The sequence below is a fragment of the Ictidomys tridecemlineatus genome, chromosome 8 (assembly GCF_052094955.1).
Source record: "Ictidomys tridecemlineatus isolate mIctTri1 chromosome 8, mIctTri1.hap1, whole genome shotgun sequence".
Taxonomy (NCBI): Eukaryota; Metazoa; Chordata; class Mammalia; order Rodentia; family Sciuridae; genus Ictidomys; species Ictidomys tridecemlineatus.
The window spans coordinates 124,420,027-124,443,813 of NC_135484.1; the positions used below are offsets into that span (position 1 = coordinate 124,420,027).

General features: G+C 42.0%; 1 protein-coding gene, 1 long non-coding RNA gene and 2 pseudogenes across 2 annotated transcripts; 2 read left to right on the forward strand and 2 right to left on the reverse strand.

Moving 5' to 3' along the window:
- Nucleotides 1-7,167: 7,167 nt before the first annotated feature.
- LOC101967338 (class I histocompatibility antigen, Gogo-OKO alpha chain) lies at nucleotides 7,168-9,974 on the forward strand. Its single transcript, XM_040282257.2, has 5 exons — nucleotides 7,168-7,734; nucleotides 8,023-8,292; nucleotides 8,524-8,799; nucleotides 9,376-9,651; nucleotides 9,778-9,974. Exons 1-5 carry the CDS (start codon nucleotides 7,662-7,664, stop codon nucleotides 9,972-9,974), a joined length of 1,092 nt encoding a protein of 363 aa, XP_040138191.2. The 5' UTR covers nucleotides 7,168-7,661.
- Nucleotides 9,975-10,339: 365 nt separating this feature from the next.
- On the forward strand, nucleotides 10,340-11,437 carry LOC144366301 (uncharacterized). The gene is made up of 3 exons (XR_013425325.1): nucleotides 10,340-10,554; nucleotides 10,695-10,742; nucleotides 11,098-11,437. It is a non-coding gene; the product is annotated as an uncharacterized LOC144366301 (long non-coding RNA).
- A 1,992-nt stretch (nucleotides 11,438-13,429) lies between these two features.
- Nucleotides 13,430-15,734, reverse strand: LOC101954958 (saoe class I histocompatibility antigen, A alpha chain pseudogene; annotated as a pseudogene).
- Nucleotides 15,735-23,088: 7,354 nt separating this feature from the next.
- Nucleotides 23,089-23,787, reverse strand: LOC101967814 (calcyclin-binding protein pseudogene; annotated as a pseudogene).

The following is a 23,787-nucleotide window of genomic DNA, read 5'->3' on the forward strand; positions in this document are numbered from 1 at the left end:
TTTTATTGGTTTGGGGGTGCACCATTTCCTTCCTTCCTTTCTTCCTCCCTTTCTTCCTTCCCTCCTCTCCACTCTTATAACCATATTTAGCCTCAATTATCTCTTAAAAACCTTGTCTCCAAACATAGTTACATTGGGATTAGAACTTCAACAAAATTTTTTGGCCAGAAGGAGGGCTGGGTTGTACTCTGTCCTCCCCCAGGCCCTTGTTGTATGCAGAACATTCATCTATACAATATGCTCCCAAATCCTAATTCAGCACCATTTCTAGTGTTTTATGTCCATAATCTCCTCTAAATGTTATTTAAATTAGATATGGGCCAGACAGACACAAGGTAGAATTCATCTTGAAGCAAACTCTCTTCAGCTGTGACCCTGTGAAACCAGACACTGCCAGGGCTCAGCTGGGCATCCTGACTCCCGGGCTCCAGGCAGCAACAGTCTGGCCTATTGAAATTGCAGTGGGATCGCCCCCTTTGAGTCCTAGTTGGAGGCAGGTTTGTCCCCAGGCCTGTCCACTCTGATGGAGTGGTGGTTTGTGTTGGAGTGGGAACCCTGATTTTCTACTGTAATGGAAATTCCCTTAAAACCTTTTCCCTGTAATTTTATTAGTGGTTGTCGCGAGCTATCCATGGGTTGTGTGTATGAGCTATGCACATTTGAGTATATGAGGAGACTGGTCATATATTGCATGGTGATTGGGCTGTGTGACACAAAAGTGCCTTTCCTCTTGCTCTGCCTGTGATCCTACACAGCACCTGATATGAGTGTGACTTGCCAAGATGTCAATCAATCTGCTGACCACAAGACATCATCAAGCAAGACTCTACCCTTGGAAACTCTACACCATGCCTTATTTGGGTGAAATATTCTATGGAATGTCTTCTCCCCAATAAATAGGGGGGTTTCGGGTATGCTCGCTCACTTGCCTCCCCTTGCTCCTCTTGTCCTCCAGTGTGGAGCTGACCCTTGAGGTCACCAAGCCATCCTGCCCTCATTCTTAGAAACTCATGTTCATGTGCTGCATGGTTTCTTCACCATTCTCTTAGTTATTGACACAGCCAGCTCCTTTGAACGCAGCTCATCTTGCCAACCTGGCCATCTGGCGACAAGTGGTTGCTCTAGGACTTACTAAGAAACTTCTTCAGATTTATATTGTAAGGGTCCGGCGAACATTGGAGGAAGAGACCACCAAGAGACCGGCTCATGCAACAGCAAAAGGGGGTTTATTGAGGATCCAATCCAGCGCGCTGGGGCTCCATGCTCACTCAACAAGGGAGAGCAGCCCAGAGCCCCGAGCAGGGGTTGAGCAGTGCTTAAGTACATTTTTTTAGGGAGGGCAGGAACTTTACATACGTCATGGTCCCCTTTAACAAATCATCATACACCGTGGGAAAATCAAACAACAATTCTTAAACATGATTAGCACATTCATTGGTGGGAACAGGTTGGGCGGGGGTGATAGGTCACTCCTAAGGAGGGGATACATTCAAACTGATTGGTTTGGGCCCTGAATGCCTACGTGCCAAACTGCACAGGGTCCAGGTTATTTAACAACTAAATGGTCAGTACTGGGCATTGTCTTAACTGCCTCAGGAATTTCAGGTTCTGTGTGCAGTTCAGAAACTTTACAATACCTAGTCCTTTATATTTTAACTCAGGCTTTGCAGCTTAGAAACTTTACCCTTTCAATATTAACTTAATTTCAGCAAGATATGAAAAATTATTTATTCTAACTAGTTATACATGACAGCAGAATGCATTTTGATTCATTGTAAACAAAAGAGGCTCAATTTTTTCATTTCTCTGGTAGCACACAATGTAGAATTGCACCATACATTCAGAAATACATGTACCTAGGGTAAAGATGTTCATCTCATTCCACCAGCTTTCCTACACCCTTGCCCCCTCCCTCCCTTCCCTCCTTCCTTCCTGCCTGCCTTCCTTCCCTTTGCCCAATCATGGATCCTCCTTTCTTCCCATGCTGCCTCCATTATGGATCAACACTCACTTATCAGAGAGAACATTTGACCTTTGGTTTTGGGGATTAACTTACTTTGCTTAGCGTGATATTTTCCAACTTCATCCATTTACTTGCAAATGCCATAATTTTACTCTCTTTTAATATAGAGTAATATCCCATTGTGTGTGTGTATATGCATGCCACAATTTCTTTACTCATTCAAGAATTGAAGGGCATCTAGGTTGGTTCCACAGTTAAGCTATTGTGAATTGAGCTGCTATAAACAGTGATGTGGCTGCATCACTATAGTATGCTGTTTTTAAGTCCTTTGGATATAGGAATGAGATAGCTGGCTCAAATGCTGCTTCCATTCCAAGTTTTCTAAGGAATCTCTATACTGCTTTCCAGAGTAGTTGCACCAATTTGCAGTGCCACCAGCAATGTATGAGTGTACCATTTTCCCACATCCTCACCAACACTTATTGTTGCTTGTATTCTTTTTTAAAATTTGTTCTAATTAGATATACATGATAGCAGAATGCATTTCAATTCATTGTACAAAAATGGGGCACAATTTTTCATTTCTCCGGTTATACATGATGTAGAGTCATACGATTTGTGCAATCATACATGTACCTAGGGTAATGATGTCCTTCTCATTTCACCATCTTTCCTATCCCCATGCCCACTCCCCACTCCACTCCAAGCCTCAGTTCTTGTGCCCCCAGGAAAGAAAATTTAGAGTCAGAAATGTAAAACCAAGCAAGAGAATTTTGTTATAAGTGAAAGTAAAGCTCAAGTGAAGAACACTCTCATGAGATAGAAAGTGGATCATCTCCCTGCAGAAAACAACAAAGGAAACTTGATACAAACTTCCCAATTTGTAACCATTTGATGTTTACCAGAAGAATGGGGGTCTACCTTCTACAATCTTCACCAATCTGATATTTAACTCCTCCTTCACATTGAGTATTATAATTTTTTAACCTAGTTGGTCCTTTCAGTAACTGTCACAGCAACCATCCCATTCAGTGCATCTTCTTCCACAATTCAACCCTATTTAACACAGGTGCTTAGGTCAACAACCAGGCAAACTTTATTTTAGTTTTTATTTGTGCTACTAAAGAAATTTCCCTTCTGTTGTATGTTGAGAGATTTATGGCTATAAATCCTGCATATCAGTAGTTAGCCTCATAGATCTTTCCAAAATTGGCTCCCTTTGTTTCCTCCTCTTTATTTTCAGGGTTAGTATACCTGTTGTTTTTTTCCTATGAGTTACTAGTTTATTTGTTGTTGTTAGTTTTGTGAAGTTTTTTGTTTTGGGGGGGGGGTTTGATACTGGAATTGAACCCAATGGCACTTAGCCACTGAGTCACATCCTTAGTTCCCCACCTTTTTTTTTAATTTTTAAAATTTGAGTCAAGGATTCACTAAGTTGCTTGAGGCCTTGCTAAGTTGCCCAGGCTTGGTTTGAACTTGCTCTCTCCTCCTACAGCCTGACTGCTGCATATTTCTCTTTCTCTCTCTCTTTCTTTCCCTCAGATGATGAACACAGGCTTCAGTGGCCCCCACACTGCTTTCTACAAATGCCATTTCCAGGTCAGTTGGCTCTCTGGCCCTCTAAAGGGGCTATTTCTCACTTTCTCCTCTCTTCTCAAATCCCACTACTGCTTGCCCACTCCTCACTTCTACAGGATGAACTTCTTTCTCTTTTCACTAGAGAAGAAATTAGGACTCAAGTAACAACTGCATCATAATCCCATCACACCTCCCATACCAGAAACTGTCTCCATCTTCTTCCCATTGGTGATGATGGATGGGCTGTTGCTGTCTGAGGCCACCTCTGCCCTTGGGAACAAGACTGGCCCCTCCTTCCCCTATATCATCACTTCCGGATCTGTGGCTCATTCATTCTTGCATCAATCATACTGCAATATCTCCCATTAAAACCAACACAGCTAAACTCAGTAAATAAAGCAAAATCCCTCCATAAAAATCTCCCACCTGTTCCTATGTCTCCCTCCCATTTCTGCCCTATTTCTCTGAAACACTTTATAGAGAGACATCTGAGTCCTTTCTCTCATGTTTTCTTTTTAAACATTGGATTTTTGTTTTTCTTCTGGAACCATGGACAGCATTTGAGAGTTCAAATACTTCTACAAGGCTTGGTAAAAAGACAAATGACCTCAATCTTTCATACAGCCTCATTTCATTTCTTGATCCCCAGAGGCAGCCTACCTTACTTTGTTTGCCTGTTGCTTTTATTGCTACCTCTGTGCCCCTAAACAGAATGCTAATAGGGATTCTTCTTAGTTTTACAGTTTCATTTGCACTTTTAGTGGAAAACTTCCATTCACAGGCCCCTATCAGAGGGCAATCATTTTATAATGTTTATTAGACCAATGGCATTTTCATTATTTGGACTAAGGAAATGTTATTCACAACCAGGCTTGTAGTCTTCATTACTTTCATTGCCTTGAAGTTTTAACTTCACTGCAGTTAATAAAACCATTTTTTTGGCTTAGTTTTTATTTGCTTAGTTTCCATTTTACTCATTACTGGAACTTTCCCAAACTCTTCCCCCATAGTGTCTGCTACAGTTTGAATGTGTATTCCAAAGTTCTCATGTTGGAAACTTGATCTTCAATGTAGTGGTGTGGCTAGATGCGGCCTAAAGGGAGATGGGTGAGTCTTCAAGGTGCTGCTCTCATAAATAGATCTTTACTGTTATCTTGAGAGTGGATTTGACCCTCCCGCTTCTCTTGCCCTCTCTCTTTCTCCTTCTGTTGCATGAAGAAACAACAGGAAGGCCCTAACTAGATGCCAGTGACTTGACCTTGGACTTTATAGCCATAAAAACAGTGAGAAGATAAATTTCTGTTCTTCATAATTTACTCAATATGTAGTATTCTGTTAGAGCAGCCAAATACACTAAGACAGTTTCCATGACTATGTTCAAGCATATCCAGGATTCCACCAACTTGGTCTTTGTGAAGGCACCTGTCCCAGAACCCTCAATACTTCCAGACCTGTACTGGATGCCTGCACACCTAGAATAAGGCTGAATGTGCAGACCTATTCTGCATGATTACACTACTGGTGTGACTCTGTACCATGTACAGTCAGAGAAATGAAAAGTTGTGCTCCATTTTTGTACAATGTATCAAAATGCATTCTACTGTCATGAGTAACTAATTAGAACAACTAATAAAAATTATTCATTTACATAAGCACTTTTTAATTTGTAAGAACTTCTTTTTGTTTTCTTTCTATATATAATTGTGCATAATTACTTGTTCACAAATACCATATCTTTTATATGTTTCAGCAATTATTGAGAACAATGGCAGAGGAACAAGCAAATAAGTTGGGACCAGTTGGGCGCATTCCACGGTTGGCTCAGAGTGGCAGTTCTCAAACAGATCTGTGGAATCCTTGGAGGTGCTTAGACTATTGCAAAGGATCCATAGGATCAAAAAACATTTTTATAATGTCACTAAAATATTATTCACACTAAAGGAAGCTATGATACTAAATTGTAATAGTACTTATTGTGTTCTTGAGTACCTTTTAATTGCAAAAGGGGGAAAAAAGTCAGTTCTCTTAAACATCTGGTTGAAGTATTAAAAATCTTTAATTTTATTAAATTACCATTCCAGAGTCCACATTGTAAAAACACTTAATTGATAGCACAGGAAGTACACATAAAGCACTTCTATTACACTTCAGAATAAGAGTGTTTTTGTCAACAAAAGTCATTTGTTAGGTTGTATTGTTATGCCAGATTTGTGGGACCCCAATAGACCTCCAGGAGCTGAATCAGATGCTAGCACACAAAAATCTTTATTGCAAGCTCGAGCCTGGACTCACAACCATTCCCAATTCAGCCATCCCAGGGAGTGAGTCCTGGTCCTTTGTTCAGTGAGATTTTATAGGTTTTGGGAGGATGCATCTATGCATCACAACATCATACAGCAAATCATTCCATACCTCAGAAAAGTCAAACAACAACTCAATATTGATTAGCACATTCACTGGAGGGAACAAGTTGGGTAGGGGTAATTGGCTAGTACAAGAGGGGGGTTCGTTTGAACTGATTGGCTTAGGCCATGAGGGGTGTACATGCTAAACTACATGGTTTCCCAATATGTTATCAACCACCATAAACTATTGGGGGTCATCTGGCATTCCAAGTATTTTCCCTGTCTCATGCTGATTGGAGGTTGCTAGGGGGGTTGCTATGGGTCCTCACCTAGCCTAACTGAGTCAGGGACACCTGGTGCCTCAGACCTCTCCTGTTATTTACAGACAAACAACTAGCAGGGTGGGTATGTGCTTAGGAGTGCTCTGTGGGTTTTTCCAAGGATAAGGGTCACGCCCCCTTCCTTAGGACAGGCCTTGAGGTAGAAGCTGCTGTTATTTATTTATTTTTTAAAATGGAGTCACATTAGTTACTCAGTATCAGCCATATTTTTTTGGAATATAATTTCTGCTTTTAAAAAATAAATGGCAGAAAAACTATTCTTTAGATTTCAACATTTGGCCAACATTCTAAAAAATGACCTGAGTCTGTCCCTTTGAGATAATTCGCAAACAGCAATATTTTCAATGACAAAGTAGGAAAATCTGAATTCACCACAATCACCTTGACAGACTCCCAAGTACCTACAAACTTTTTGGTAAAATCTGTGGTAATATCAATATATGACCTCTTGATTATTTGCACTTAAATATGTTAACACTAGAAGGTCTGTATAGCTTGATCCATCAATGCGTGACTTTTAAAAATATCATGCATTAGCACAAGATCTATTCAGTATGCAAGACACACCCACAGACTTTAATACAATAGAATATGAACTATTCAATGACAATGTTTCAGGGTCCACATGGCAAAGAAACTTTAGGGAACTAACACTTGTGTCATTTTAGTGTAGTATCAAAGATGAATAGCCATGTTATCAAAAACGTTATTGAAAACTTTCCTCCTACATATTTGTATTAAGCTGCATTTTTTGTTGTTTGTTTCAACCAAAGTCACAGGTTAAATACAGAAGATCTAAATATCTAGCAGTTTTCTAGTGAAAAATAAAAAGGACTTTAAAAGCTGTAAAAAGTAAAATGATCCAGTCTTCCGATTAAATCTTTTAATTTTGGAAAACAGTTAATTCCCTTAAAACTACTGTTAACATGCAAGTAGTTCTCAATACTCTGAAGGAATAAAATATCTTTAAATTGAAATTAATGCTTAACATAGCAAATATCGGTGGACATAATCCACATTAATAGGATTACATCTGGAGTGCACACTACACTTTAACAGCAAATAAAGATCCTGACACCAAAACATTTGTTTACTCCCTGAGGCACGAATAAAGGGTACGGTGTAACAAAGAGCGATTGGTACAGAAGCATATTCCAAAGTCCCAGGTCCCCCAGCTTGGCTCTCAGAATCTAGAGAGGTGTCTTGGGTGTGGACACAGAGCACTGGGGATTTCCCCTTCTGCCTGAAGTTTCACTTCTCACTCTCCCAACCTGGTCCAGGTCTGTCTTCCCAGACACTCTTGACAGGGGCCCAGTTATTACTCCTATTGCGTGTCTTGCTCCTAGAGAAGCGAATCAGCGTCACTTTCACCGAGGTTCAGTTCTAAAGTTTCCACCCACCCGCCTGGACGCAGAATCTTCACAGAGCTGCAGAATGGGGGTAGTGGCTCCCCGAGAGTTGCTCCTGCTGCTGTTGGGGACCCTGGCCCTGACTGACATTTGGGCAGGTAAGTGAAAGGTCAGGAGGGAAATGGCCTCTGCGCGGGAGTAGCTGGCAACAGTCCACTTATAGCTCAGGACCCAAGAAAGCCTATCCTTGCAACCCCCAGCTTAGATCCTCCCCAGCGTGGTGTGGCTGGTCCTGACCCTCCACTCTCCCCTAAGTCCTGCCCTCCCGCATCCCATCGCCCCTTTTGTATCTCTGGAGCCTACTCCTCTCCTCCTGGTGTTGTCAACCTGGACCTGGGTTGGGGACCAGAAGAGGGTGCACTTGGTCTCAGTTTCCCAGCCTACAGGCTCACACTCCTTGAGGTATTTCGACACCTCCGTGTCCCGACCGGGTCACGGGAAGCCTCGCTTCATCTCCGTGGGCTACGTGGACGACACGCAGTTCGTGCGCTTCGACAGCGACGCCGAGAATCCCAGGGAGGAGGCGCGGGCGCCATGGATAGAGCAAGAGGGATCTGAGTTTTGGGACCAGATCACACAGATTTCCACGAGCAACGCACATCATCACCTAGTGTGCTTGAACAACCTGCGCGGGTACTACAACCAGAGCGAGGGCGGTGAGTGATCTCTGGCCGGTGTCACACCTCCGATGTTCCTCGTGGATGGTCCCAAGTTGGCAGTGATTCCCTGATTCTAGCTTCACTCCAAGAATGAGGGACCCATGGAGATCCTCGAACCAGAAAGTGCCCACAGGGACTGTGACCGGGTTTCGTTTACATTTAGTGGGGGAAACCCATGGGGTGGGCGGGGTGGGGTCGTGGCTGATGCCCGGGGATGGGGGGACACAGGCTCTCACATACTCCAGAGGATTTGGGGCTGTGACGTGGGGCCAGACAGACGCTTCCTCCGCGGGTACAAGCAGTATGCCTACGATGGCAAGGATTACATCTCCCTGAATGAGGACCTGAGCTCCTGGACCTCAGCGGACGCAGCGGCACTGAACACCCAGCGGAAGTTGGAGGCAGCCGGTGACGCAGAGCACAGCAGGGCCTACCTGGAGGGCACCTGTGTGGAGGAGCTCCTCAGATATCTGGAGAACGGGAAGGACACTCTGCAGCGCTTAGGTATTAGAGGCTGTGGGACGCCTGCCTGATCTCCTGTAGATCTCTCCACTCTCTTCCCACGGGAAAGGGAGGAGAATAACACTCACACTAGAACACCACCCTGCTCTTCCTCCAGAGGGAAGTGAGTCTGCCAGGTGCTGTACTGAGAGGAACTGAAGGCTGCTTTCTCTCAGGACAAGTAAGGGAGCTGGTCTCTCTGTCCCTGACTGGTGGGAAAGACAATAAATAACTGACCACAGTTCCCCTGGCATATACGGTCAGGTTCACTCCAGCCTATTGTCTTTGAGGTGTGACTCCAACTTTTCAACATCTCTCAGCCGCCACTCAGATCAGAACTCTAAGTCCCCATCAGACACCTGAAGCCTCTTACACTGGGTTGTCTCAACAAGATTCTAGAACTTTCCAAGGAATAGGAGATCATGCCAGAAGCTTCAACCCAGACTTGTGTCTAAGTTTTGTGCTCCCTCCCCAACCCAAATTGTGCTGTCCATTCTCCAGATAGTCATGTGAGCACTGCTTCAGTGATCCAGGAGTGGTAATGCAAAAATGTCTGAATTTCCCTATTCTTTCCCTCAGACCCCCCAAAGACACATCTGACTCACCACACTAGCCCTGATGGAGATGTCACTCTGAAGTGCTGGGCCCTGGGATTCTATCCTAAGGAGATCACCCTGAACTGGCAACGAGATGGGGAGGACCAGATCCAGGACTTGGAACTTGTGGAGACCAGGCCTGCAGGGGATGGAAACTTCCAGAAGTGGGCAGCTGTAGTGGTGCGTGCTGGAGAGGAGCAGAGATACACATGCCATGTGCACCATGAGGGGCTGCCGGAGCCCCTCATCCTGAGATGGGGTAAGGAGGGGATGAGGGCCCAGAGCCTGTTGTCAGGAAGCAGGAGACTTTCTGGAGATCCTCAGCAGGGTAGGGATTGAGAACTGGGGATGAGGACCCCTCACCTAACTTCCCTACCTCTCCCAGAGCCACCCTCTCAGCCCATCATGGGAATTGTTGCTGGCCTGGTCCTCCTTGGAGCTGTTGTCACTGGAGCTGTAGTCCCTTTTGTCTTGTGGAAGAAGAAAAACACAGGTAGGAAAAGTGCAGGGTCTGAATTTTTGTTCCACTGGTGGTTTCAAGTACCTGATAGAAATGTGCCCTGCCTTGTTCATTGGAAGTAATAGCTACATGTGTCCTTACCCAGCCTGGGATGCTGTTTAATCTTTGTAAAACATATAAAAAATAAAAGACAAGTTATGCTTTTGGGGGGTGGGGTGGATACCAGGGATGAATGCAGGGGCACTCAACCACTGAGCAACATCCCCAGCCTTATTTTGTATTTTATTTAGAGACAGTATCTCACTGAGTTGCTTAGCACTTCACTTATGCTAAGGCTGGCTGTAAACTCATGATAAACTCACCTTAGTCTCCTGAGGTGCTGAGATTATAGGCATGGGCCACCACACCCAGCAAACTTATCTTCTTGATTTTTGTGGTGAAAAGGACCTGATTCCCAACATTTAGAGGCCGGGTGGGAATTTCCTGCTCAGGGCAACCCTCCAGGAGAGAAATTGGTGCCATTCCTATCTATCTACTTTCTTCTTGCATCCTAATTCTTCCCTACATCTGCAGTCACAGTTCTGGAGACTGTCCCAGTGTCCAGCACTAGGGGGCACCTCTAAGACCTGTCTTTAACCTGTTCTGTCACAGGATGTTTTCTTCCCAAAGGAGTAAAAAAAAGGACCTATGCTTCAGCTGCCTGTAAGTACGAAGAATAGTGATCTCCAAGGCCCTTGAGTTAGTGTAGTGGGAAGTAATGGGGAAGCTGATCCATCCCATAATTCCTTCATTATCCACATCTCCTGTGGACTCTGACCAGGTTCTCTTTCTGTTCTGCTCAGGTAATGACAGTGCCCAGGACTCTGATGTGTCTCTCACTGCTTAGAAAGGTGAGATCCTGGAGGGCCTAAAGAGGGAGAGGGGTTGGGGAATGGGGAGACTCCTGAGTTACAGGGCCTCTCACAGGGATTTTTGACATTTTCAGTGTATAATGGGTTGTTCAGAGTGTCTTTATTACAATTGAGTGATCTGAATTTGTTCATAATACTTTCTTTTTTAAAAAACATTTCTTTAGAGAGAGAGAGAGAGAGAGAATTTTAATATTTATTTATTTTTTAGTTTTCGGTGGACACAACATCTTTGTTTGTATGTGGTGCTGAGGATCGAACCCGGGCCGCATGCATGCCAGGCGAGCACGCTACCGCTTGAGCCACATCCCCAGCCCCATAATACTTTCTTTTACAGTGAGAGACAGCTGCCTCTGTGAGACTGAACAATACAGGATTTCTTCAGTTCTCTTCCTGCTTCCTACTGCAATTTCAAGGAGTCCCAACTTTTCTTGGTGCAGCTGAAATGTACCTGTCTATGCGTCTGTATTCCTGTGATAATAATGTGAGAAAATGGAGGAGAATATCCCACCAAGACCCCTTCCACACTATTCTGTTCTCTTCCTCAATCAACTTTCCTATGGTGCAAATTGGGGCTGAGATGTCTCCATTCCTGATTTAGCCTTTTGTTGCCCTGAGCTGTAGCTGCTTCTTTCCCTGTTGAAAAAATGAATCTGAATATTGATTTCTATTTCAAATTTGTGCCATGAAATATGGTCAATAGGTTAATTAAATGGAAGGAAATTTCCTAAAATCAATAAAGAAAATAAAACCTGAAACCTTATAGAATCCATGTGTTTGCTGTGCTGAGTCTGCTGTGGGTGGGGACAGGAGAATGAGGAAAGCAGCTGAGCATGGACATGGTAGCACCCAGACTGGGCTCAGTCCACTCTGGGCCTTGATGTCGTCCCTCCTCAGCTGGATCATCTTCCCTGTACCTTAGTCCTGTCCCTTTGATTGACCCTCATCCCATCAGGACCTGTGATGACAGGGACTCAAGCATTCCCAGGGCTGGTCCTGTCTCCAGGACCATGGGTAGGGAGGTCTTCATGCCACAGGGTTAACATAGACTAAGACCTGAGTCTAATCTTCTGCTCCCATCTAATTTTGCTTCTCGGTTTCTACAGAGAATTATCCTTGTTTTTGTGATTAAGTGTGAGTTCTGGTCTCATCTCCTCTGGGTTGTCTCTCATCTTGACAGCAGCAGGAGTTTTGTCTTTTTTTTTTTTTTTTTGTCGTTTTGTTTTGTTTTTCCTGTCATTGTCCCACAAAACCCAGGCCAGTTTCCTGGATTGTATTTTCCATCATTCCTCCAATATTTTTAAGGGAACCATAAAAATAGCTGAGAGGAAGAATCTCATGATTTCTCATCTTAGATAAAATCCTCTGAGGATTCTAATCTTCCCTATTAGCAGTTTCACTGCCTTTAGTTGTACTAATCCTAGCATTTGCTTCATTTCTGATTTCTGGATTGATAACACAGAGTCTAATACAGGCTTCTAGTTAGTTGGAAAACATGACGTATTGGTCAAGGATCATCTTGTTCTGAAGATCAAAATGTCCTTCGCTGCTGTAGAGAGCAGGAGGGCTGATATGGAGGGAGGGAGGGCAGCACTTGTGAGAAAAGCACAAATGGCTTTGGCCTCAGTGTGAAAAGCCTTGTGCTGCAGATGCCACAGCAGCATTTGATCTGAGGCTCCATTAATAAAGACAGTGTCTCTAGAAGAGGGAGGGCTGACACTGATCATTCATTCAGCTCTCATTGATTGAATACTGAGTAGATGGCACACAGTTCATACCTAGTATACATTGGGGAACCGAAAACAAACCAAAAGTGCCACCCTTATGGAGCCTGTGTTCTATAGGAAAGAGGAAGAAGATATACTCTAAGCACAGTAAATAAGGACAGTGTTCATGTTAGGTGTTAAGTATTGCTAGGCAGGTGTCAGAGTGGGTTTGTGGGGACAGAGAAGATGGCTGTTTTACTAGGGGGCTCAGCATGGGACTTATTAGCAAGGTGACATTTGAGGATAGACTTGAAGGACATGAAGGAATTTGTCAGGATGTTTGGAGGAAGATCTTACTTACTAGGCAGGAGGAAGCTCCAAAGCAAATGCACCAGGGCAGGATCCTGTGTGTGTGTTCTGGGGAGAGAAAGGATTTGGGATGTACTGAGCAGAGTCACTGAGAAGAGTTCAGAGGCACCACCAGTCTCAGAACTATCTGGAGTTTGATGGAAGAATCCTGCATGAGTTAGGCAGTTTTGAGCAAAGTCATGGTTCATCTTTCCAAAGCATCAATCGTATGATTGAGTTGAGAACAAAATTGAGATGGGAGGACTAGCAAGGCAGCAGGGAAACTGTAGGGAAATAATCAGTCCTATGTGGAAAAGCTGGGGTCACACCTCTAAACTCACTGGACTGCAATGGACCTGACAACCTTTCTTGATACCAAGACTTCTGCCAGGGAACTGTGTGCTCAGTTGTTTATTGTCTTTCCCACCAGCCAGGGAGAGAGAGGCAGGATCCATTGCTTGTCCTGAGAGAAAGCAACCTTCAGTTTCTCCATATTACAACATCTGGGAATTCAGGCCAACTCACTTCCTTCTGGTTTGGAACAGGGTGTTGTTCCAGCATGGGTGTCATTCTCCTCCCCTCCTTGTTGGAACTAGCGGAGAGATCTATAAGACATCAAGCAGGTGTCCTGAAGCCGCTCATACCTATGCCCTGCAGCATCTCCTTCCCATTCTCTGGGTATCTGGCCAGGCACTCCACACAGGTGCCCTCCGCATAGGCCCTCTGGTGCTCTGCGACGCCTGCATCTTCCCCCTTGAGCCAGGTGATCTGAGCCTCCTGTCAGCTGCTGTCCAGGAGCGCAGGTCCTTGTTCAGGGCGAAGTCATCGCCACCTTAAGCGTGCTGCTCATACCCGCGGAAGAGGCGCCCATCTGGCCCCACGTTGCAGCCATACATCTTCTGGTATTGTGAGAGTCTGTCCCTGCCCCACGGTCATCCGCGTCTCCGCCCCACACACCCTACGGGTTTTTCCTCTAAAATGAAAACGTAACCTGATCACAGTCCCCGCAGGCGTTTTCTGGGTCGAGGGTCTCCGAGGGTCCCTCAGCCTTGGGGTGAAGCTCGGCTTGGGGAATCCCTGTCGACTCAGGACCATCCTTGAGGAATAGGAGCCAGCCGTCGCGACCTCCGACAAGGGCCCTGTCATTCACCACCCTCGCTCTGGTTGTAGTAGCCGCTCAGGGTGTTCAAGTCCACTCCGTAAGTCTATAGGTCTTCCTTGGCTTTCTGTGTCTCCGTTCCCAATACTCAGGCCCTTCCTGCTCTATCCAAGGCGCTCGCGGCTCCATCCTCGGGGTCTTGGAGTCGCTGTCAAAGAGCACGAGTGTCGTCCACGTAACCCAAAGAGATTAAACGGGGCTCCCCGCGGCCAGGCCGGGACACGGAGGTGTCGAAATACCTCATGGAGTGGGAGCCTAGGGGAGGGAAGGGACTAAGACCCTCGAGACCCTGCTATCCTCCTCAGGCGCCTGACCCAGGTCCCAGGTTGACAACGCCAGGAGGAAAGTGGAGTCTAGAGGCTCTAATGGGGCGGTGGGACGCGGGAGGGCAGGATTTAGGGGTGGGAGTGGACGGTCAGGAAAAGCCACACCAGGGTGGGGAAGGTCTGGGCCAGGGGCAACAGGGGACATGGCTTCCCGGGTCCTGCGTGCTCAAGGGATGTAGGTCGTTTCCCTCCCGGCCTCACACTCACCGGGCCCAGGGCCAGGCCAGGGCCAGAGCTCTGAAGGCAGCAGGAGCAACTTTTGGGGAGCAACTCTGCAGCTCTGGGGCCAGGGACTGGGGGGGTGGGGTGAACTTTAAAACCGAACATCCGTAACGTTATTGGCTTTTCTAAGAAAAAGAGACGCAATGGGAGTAATAACTGAGGTCGCATCAGATGTGTCGGGGCAGAACGACATTACCCAAGTTGGAAGAAGAAGAAATGAAAGTCCAGGGAGATGGGGAATCCCCAGTGCTCTGAACCCACACCCAGACCCTGAGAACCCCGCCCAGGGCTGGGACTTTCTCAGAACACTCCTCTTAATAAACATTCTTTGTTACACCATACCTTCCTTGATTCCTGACCCAGGGTGTAAATCATCAGTTCTCAAGCGTTTTGTTTTCAGAGATCTTTATATGCTCTAAGAAAGTTAGTGTGCCTTCCAGAGGTAATCATGCTTTTGTGGATGATGTCTATCAATATTTGCCATATTAGAAATTAATTCCATTTTAAATGTTTTTTCTTCTAAGTATTAATAAGTTATTGAATGTTAAGAGACAAAATAATTTTAAAAAGAAATAAGTGTTTTCCAAAATTAGAAGATTTAATTGGAAGACTGGATTGTTTTACATTTTACAACTTTGAAAGTCCTTTCTATTTGTCATTAGAGAATGCTAGATAGTGTATTTCCTCATTTAGTCTGTTGGGGAAAAAAAAGTGTAGCCTTACACAAATGTGCAGGAGGAATATTTTTAATAACATTTTCAATAACTGGCTGTTCATCTTTGATTTTATACTAAATTGACACAAGAGAGTCACAGAAGGAAAAGAACTGTTCCAAGATGCATGTTGAATGGATGGCCAAGATCCAGAATAAATGAAGAACATTTACAACTTATTAATGAGACAGACAACACTTCACTCCATGGAGGTGAATAAAAGTTCACAGGAAAAGCTATGCAAGTCACTAATAAGTACTTGAAAAGATGCTCACCTTCACCAGGTATCACAAGGTATTACTTCACATCAACTAGAATGAACAGCATGAAAAACACTTATGAAAATAACACATATGAAGAGGATGTCAGCAGTTGGAAATCTTATATATGCTGCAAGGAATGTGAAAAAAATTACAGCCCATTTGTAAAACAGTATCACAATCCCTGATACTATTAAAAATACACGTACCATATGACATAATAATCCCATCCTTAGGCATTTATACGAAAGAAAAGGAAGCATCATAATACTAGACCTTAAACTATACTACAAAGCTATAATAACAAAACAGCATGATATTGGCACCAAAGTGACACATAGACCAATGACACAGAATGGAAGAAACAGAGACAAACCCACATAAATACAGTTATCTCGTACTAGACAAAGGTGCCAAAAACATACAATGGAGAAAAGATAGCCTGTTCAACAAATGGTGCTGGGGAAATTTTAAATCCATATGCAGCAAAATGAAAATAAACCTCTATCTCTCACCGTGCACAAAACTCAATTCAAAGTGAATCAAGGAATTAGACAGATGAAAGAAATTAAAGGGATATGGATAGGAAAAGAAGAACTCAAATTAGCACTTTTTGCTGATGATATGATTCTATACCTAGAAGATCCAAAAAATTCCACCAGGAAACTTCTAGAACTAGTAAATGAATTCAGCAAAGTAGCAGGATACAAAATCAATACCCATAAACCAAAGGCATATCTGTATATCAGTGGCAAATCCTCAGAAAGGGAAATAAGGAAAATTACCCCATTTACAATAGCCTCAAAAAAATAAAATACTTGGGAATCAACCTAACAAGAGAGGTGAAAGACTTCTACAATGAAAACAATGAACACTAAAGAAAGAAATTAAAGAAGACCTTAGAAGATGTGAAGATCTCCCTTGTTCTTGGATAGGCAGAATTAATATTGTCAAAATGGCCATACTACCAAAAGCATTACACAGATTTAATGCAATTCCAATCAAAATCCCAATGATATTCCTCATAAAAATAGAAAAAGCAGTCATTAAATTCATCCGGAAAAATAAGAGACCCAGAATAGCTAAAGCAATCCTTAGCAAGAGGAGTGAAGCAGGTGACATCACTATACCAAACCTTAAACTATACTACAGAGCAATAGTATCAAAAAGAGCATGGTATTGGCACCAAAATAGACTGGTAGACCAATGGTACAGAATAGAGGATGCAGAGTCTAATCCTCATAATTACAGTTATCTTATATTAGACAAAGGCACCAAAAACATACATTAGAAAAAAGATAGCCTCTTCAACAAATGGTGCTGGGAAAACTGGAATTTCATATGCAACAAAATGAAATTAAACCCCTCTCTCTTGCTATGTACAAAACTCAACTCAAAGTGGATCAAGGATCTAGGAATTAAACCAGAGACAATGCACCTATTAGAAGAAAGAGTAGGCCCAAGTCTCCATCTTGTTGGATTAGACCCCAACTTCCTCAATAAGACTCTATAGCACAAGAATTAAAATCAAGAATTAATAAATGGGATGGATTCAAACTAAAAAACTTCTTCTGGGCAAAATAAATAATTGGTGAGGTAATTAGAGAGCCTACATCTTGGGAGCAAATTTTTACCACTTGCACTGAAAAATCAGCCTCTACCTCAGAGCAAAGCCTGTCCAAGGAAGAGGGTATGACCCTTGTCCTTGGAAAGACCCACAGAGCACTCCTAGGCACATACCCACCCTGTTGAGTTGTTTATATACAAATAACAGCAGAGATCTGCTGTGCCAAGTGTCCCTGACTCAGTCAGGCTAGGTGGAGACCCATAGCAAACCCCTAGCAGCCAACAATCATCATGAGACTTGGAAAATACCTGGGATGCCAGATGACCCTCCCAGTAATTTATGGTGGTTGATAACATGTTGGGAAACCACATTGTTCAGCACGTACTCCCCTCATGGCTTAAACCAATCAGTTCAAATGAATCCCCCTCTTGTAGTAACCAATCACCCCTGCTCAACTTGTTCCCGCCAGTGGATGTGCTAAACATATTTTAGAGTTGTTTTATGATTTTCCTGTGGTGTGTGATGATTTGCTAAGAGATGCTATGATGTATGTGAAGTCCCTGCCTTCCCCAAAGAGTGTATAAAACTGCTGCAAACCCTGGGCTTGGGCCTTTCAGTGTCACCAGTTGCTGTGTGTGCACTCGGAGGAGGACTGAGCTAGCTCACAATAAACACCTCTTTACTGCTTTCATCGATCTTGATCTCTGGTGGTTTTTTGGGGGGTCCAGAATTCGAGCATAACATTATTTCATTTATCATAATGTCCCCCTGACTTATCCATATTATTGCAAAGGAGAAGATTTAAAAATAAATTCTGTTACAATTTGTTCCACAGCAATAAGTAGCTACAATAGACACTAGTCACCAAACTGGGGAGCCATCTGGTGTGGTGAGCCGTTTCTGCCGCTTATGCAGACTATGGTCGCCATTACAAGATGGCGCTGGCTCCGCTGTGGTTTGTGACAAACAACTCCTTATTTGGGAGAGTTGGCGCATGGCTTTTCAGCACCCTATGAGAAAGTTCCACGTGGCAGCTTCGCATTGGGCCTTGAGATGCTTTATTAAGGCTGGGAGGGGCATCCGAGGATTAGTAGAAGAAATATCAAGGGCCTGAATAAACCGCTGAAAGAAGATTCCCGAGTTGCGTCTTCCTTGCGGGCAAGGGGTCGCGACAATCTGGGAAATGAGTGGACATTAAAGGACTTTGAAGAAACTTTTTTAGGAGAACTTGATTAGTAGAAACAGAAATGTAAGGTACAGAGACAGTACAAAATAAAAAGGGACTTATAGAGCCCTCCAGTTCTACCAGCAAGAAGCACTAAGGAAATTATGCAACTACAAACATAGGCTGCATTTCATTGAGAGAAAAAACAATGAACTACCAAGAGTGCAAAATAGATCTATCTCACTCTGTAGAAGTGAAATAGAAACTTCCCAGAAACGGTTCTTGGGAAGAACAAAGACTGAATCCTAATCAAGAAACCTCCAACATTTGCCTGGCGTATTTGAACATTGTGGCAGACCAGGGGCTCCTTTGTGCCTTTGTGTTGTTGTGCTGGCTGTCATTCAGAATAAGTTACATAAAAATGCTAAGATCCAACATGTTTACTTTGTTGCTGATCCAAAAAAGAAAGTGTTGAGCCTTTCCTGACTGACACAGATGCTATTGGTAGGATTTTATTCCTCTCCCTAACCTTGTTGAGAAAGTTCTTTTCAATTCCTATAGTCCTAGAGATTTTACCATGAAATGATGTTGAATTTAAACAAGTAACTTTTCCTGCATCCATTATAATGAACCTGTGACATTTCACCATGATTCTCTTAATATGGTGATATGGATTTTTGTTTTATTCTAAAACAAAAGACCAACCCTGATTTCCCATGATAGGATAAAACCATCTGTGGACAGATGTATGCTGCTTTTTGCTTATTTTTATACTTGATTTCCTAACATGTTTTTCAGATTTTTTAGTCCAAGCTCACGAAGGATTTTGGCTATTGTTCTCTTTCTTGTGATTTTTGCCTAGTTTTGGAAGCAGTATAATAATGGTCTTTAAAAGAAGTTGAGAGCTATACCATGCTTTTATATCTGAGAGTATATTTACAATTGATGTCATTTTTAATGTTCAACATGATTCACCTGTGAGAGCTTATGGTTCTGAAATGTTCTCTATGGGAAGGATTCTAATCACAAAATAAAAATATCTACATTGGTATATAAGACATCATATTTTTCCTAATTTATGACTCTTAAATTATTAATTTCATCTAGATCATCAAGTGTGTTATCATGAATTCATTACTAATATTCCCAGATCATAATTCTAAAATGTAGAATATTCATACTGGTATCCTTTCTTTCATTCCCAATATTGACAGTTTGCATCATTTTTTCCTCTAAATTAATCAAAGCAGAAGCTCATAAGATAATATATTTCATATAAAATATAATCCATGTCCCTGATGAACATAGATGCAAATATTCTCCATAAAATACTGACAAAACACATATAAAACACATTAAGAAGATAATTCACCATGATCGAGTGGGGTTCATTCCAGGGATGCAAGTTTGGTTTAACATACAGAAATCAATAAATATAATTTACCACATAAATAGACTTAAAGACAAGAATCACATGATTATTTCAATAGATGCAAAAAGGCATTTGATAAAATATAGCATCCATCAAGTTCAATCACTAGAAAAACTAGGGATAGTAGGAACATACCTCAATATATAAAAGCTGTATACATTGAACCCAAGGCCAACATCATTCCAAATGGAGAAAAACTGAAAGCATTCTCTCTAAACCCTCTTTCACCACTTCTATTCAATATAGCCCTTGAAGCTGTAGCCAGAGCAATTAGGCAAAATAAAGAAATTAAGGAATATGATTAGAAAAAAGAAGACCTCAAACAATCCCTATTTGCCCATGACATGATCCTATATTTAGAAGACTCACAAAAAAGAAAAAACCTCCACCAGAAAATTTCTAAAACTAATAAATCAATTCAGCAAAGTAGCAGGATATAAAATTAACCCTGATAAATCAATTGTGTTCCTATATACCAATAATGAATTAGCTGAAGAGAAATTACAAAAACTATCCCATTCACCATAGCCTCAAAAAAATCAAACCAAACAACAACAATAAAACCCTGGGAATCAATCTAACAAAAGAGGCGAATGATCTCTACAATGAAAACTACAGAACACTAAATAAAGAAATTGAAGAACTTAGAAGATGGAAAGATGTCCCACATTCTTGAATAGGCAGAATTAACATTATCAAAATGACCACAATACTGTCAAAGGTGCTATAAAGACTCAATGCAATTCCCATCAAAATTCTAATGACATTCTTCATAGACATAGAAAAAACAATCATGAAATGTGTTTGGAAAAATAAGAGGTCCAGAATAGCCAAAGAAATCCTTAGCAAGGAAAAAGCAGGAAGCATCACAATATCAGACCTTAAATTCTACTACAAGGTTAGGGTTAAAAAAAAAATGGCATGGTATTGGCACCAAAACTGACATGAAGACCAATGAAATAGAATAGAAGTCAAAGAGACAAACCCACGTAAATACAGTTATCTCATACTACACAAAAGATACATCAGAGAAAAGATAACCTATTCAACAAATGGTGCTGGGAAAACTGGAAATCTATATGTAGCAGAATGAAATTTAACCCCTATAGCTCACCTTGCACAAAACTCAACTCAAAGTGGATCAAGGACCTAGGTACATTGCACCAACAAGACAAAAATGTAGGCCCAACTCTTCATCATGTCAGCTTAGACCCCAACTTCCTCAACATGACTCCTAAACTGCAAGAAGTAAAATAAACGGTCAATAAATAGGATGGTCTCAAACTAAAAAGTGTATTCACAGCAAAGGAAATAATTAAGAGCGTGAAAAGAAGAGTCTACAGAATGGGAGAAAAATCTTTGCCACCTGCACCTCAGAGCATTAATTGTTGCTGTGTCCTTCCCAGCAAGGGATCAATAAACCAAATGGAGGCATGAACTGGCTAAAAAATTAAGTCTGAAATAATTAAATAGTTTTACAGCAGAGCCCTGGTGGGTAGAATACTCTGGGTCTATTCCCTAACAACAGAAAAAGCCCATGAATGCTTTATTTAAAGGGAAGTACATCAAAGGGATTTGTTGTCATGAAGGGTTCTTCAAGGTAAACAAAGTCAGTAGAAACAGACTAATTGGGGCTTATCTATTTGTGCAATATCTTCTTGCTCAGGACAGCTGGCACCTAAAGGCTGTGCCCATGTTTCTTTCGTCCCAAGGCAGCAGACACCTGAATTCAAAGCTATGGAACATGGAATCTGCATCATTAACAGCAGCCACCTGCAAATGGTCATGTCTTTCAGCACTGTTGTACTGAGAGAAACCCAAAGGGTAGTCTAGCTGTCCATGGCTGTGGAGTTCGAAATAATGATTAATCTGTCGCTCCCGACAATCTCCAGAATATATCAAGAACTCAAAAAAAAAAAGTCACATGAAAAAACAAATAACCCAACCAACAAATGGGCAAAGGAACTGAACAGACACTTCATAGAAGAAGAAATGACCATGGTCAAGAAATACATATAAAAATTTTTCAACATTTATAACAATTAGAGAAATTCAAATTAAAACTAAACTGAGATTTCATCTCACTCCATTCAGAAAGACAATCTTTGCAGGTAACTGGATGGAGTTGGAGACTATAATGCTAAGCAAAGTTAGCCAATCCCAAATAAACAAATGCTGAATGTTTTCTCTGATATAAGGAGGGTGATTCATAGTGGGATTGGGAGGGGGAGCACATGAAGATTAGACAAACTCTAATAGGGCAAAGGGGAGGGAGAGAGAGGGAAGGGGCAAGGGTGGAATGAGATGGACATCATTTCCCTAAGTATATGTACAAAGACTCGAATGGTGTGAATATACTTTTTATACAACCAGAAATATGAAAAAATGTGCTCTGTATGTATAATATGAATTGTAATGCATTCTGTGGTCATATATAACAAGTTAGAATTTTTAAAAATAGAATTTAAAAAAGAAAGGAAATCTTCAAGAATACAAGCAACAATAAATGTTGGTGAGGATGTGGAGGGGAAAGGTGCACTCATACATGGCTGATGGGACTGTAAATTGAAGCAACCACTATGGAAAAGCATTTTGGAGATTCTGCAGAAAACTTAGAATGGAACCATCATTTGACCCAGATATCCCACTCCTTGGTATATACCAAAGGACTTAAATTCAGCATACTACAATGACACAGCCACATTAATGCTTATAGCAGCTCAATTCACAACAGCTAAGTTATGGAACCCAACTAGGTGCCCTTCAACAGTTGAATCAATAAAAAAAATGTTGTATTTTTTCACAATGGAATATTATTCAGCCATAAAAATGAATGACTTGATGAAATTTGCTAATAAATGGATCTGAAGACTATCATGCTGAATTAAATAAGCCAATCTCAAAAAAACCAAAGGTTGAATATTCCCTCTGATATGTGGACACTAATACACAACAGGGTGGGACGCCAGGGAAGAATAGAAGTTCAGTGGATTAAACAAAGGGGAATGAAATGAGAGAGAATGGGAATAGGAAACAGAGTGGAATGAATGAGTCATAAGTTTCCTATGCTCACATATGAAGACAGCACAGTGAACCTCCACATCATGTACAACCACAAGACTGAGATCCTAATTAAAATAAGATATACTCCAGGTATGTATAAATATGTCAAAAAATACTTTGTCATGTATATCTAAAGAGAACAAATTTTTTTGGAATATTTAATAAGCACATTTTATTTAAGTAAATCCTCCAGTAAAGGAGAATTTACTGCCTGTACTGTGTAAATAGTTATATCAAATTTATATGTGTAGCTCTCCAACATTCTCTTATTGGAAACATCCATATTTCCACATATTTAATGGGAGTTCATCAAGTTCCCACCAAGAATGTGCAGGTTCATTTCAGTGCCCCAAAAGACTTAAATGTCTCAAAATTCTGTATCTTCTTTGGCTTGCTTCTCTCTTGATTCTACTCAGTCTGTATTAATGGCTCACTTCATAACATCATCTCCATCTTTATAAATTTTCTTTAGAACATTCATTAATCCCTCACTAGGATCTGTTTCGGTGGCTTCTGAAGGCTTTTCTCTCTTTGCATTCTTTTGCAACCTTAGTCAAATACCCCCACCGTGTGTTTTCTGCTTTCTTCCTACATAAGATGAGAACTGTATCAGTCTTAACTTTTTTTGAACTGCCTTCCGCAGACATGGGTTTCAAGAGATTCATAATCATGGAGTAACTCTTCCCATTTAGATTCTTTACCAAAAGATCAAATGACCTCTCTGTGAAATGAACCTGCACATTCTGGGTGGTAACTTGATGAACTCCCATTAAAGTGATGTAGATTTTCAAAAACGTATCGGATTGATCCCATCTATAATTACTGATTTTCATGGTATATCCTGTTGTGATGGGAGCACACACAGCAGCTGGCTTTTCATTGCCAAGAAGTTCTGGTTTCTTCCGTGATTTCTGTTGCATCTTGTTCTTTATTTCTGTTTCAATCTTGTTTTTGTTTTGCTGTAAGGGCATCACGTACTCTTTTTCTAGAGGTCTTTTCCAGCAACATCTTTACCTCTTCTAGATCATTCTGCAGCTTGTCCAGAGCTGAAGCTATGGTCCTGCTG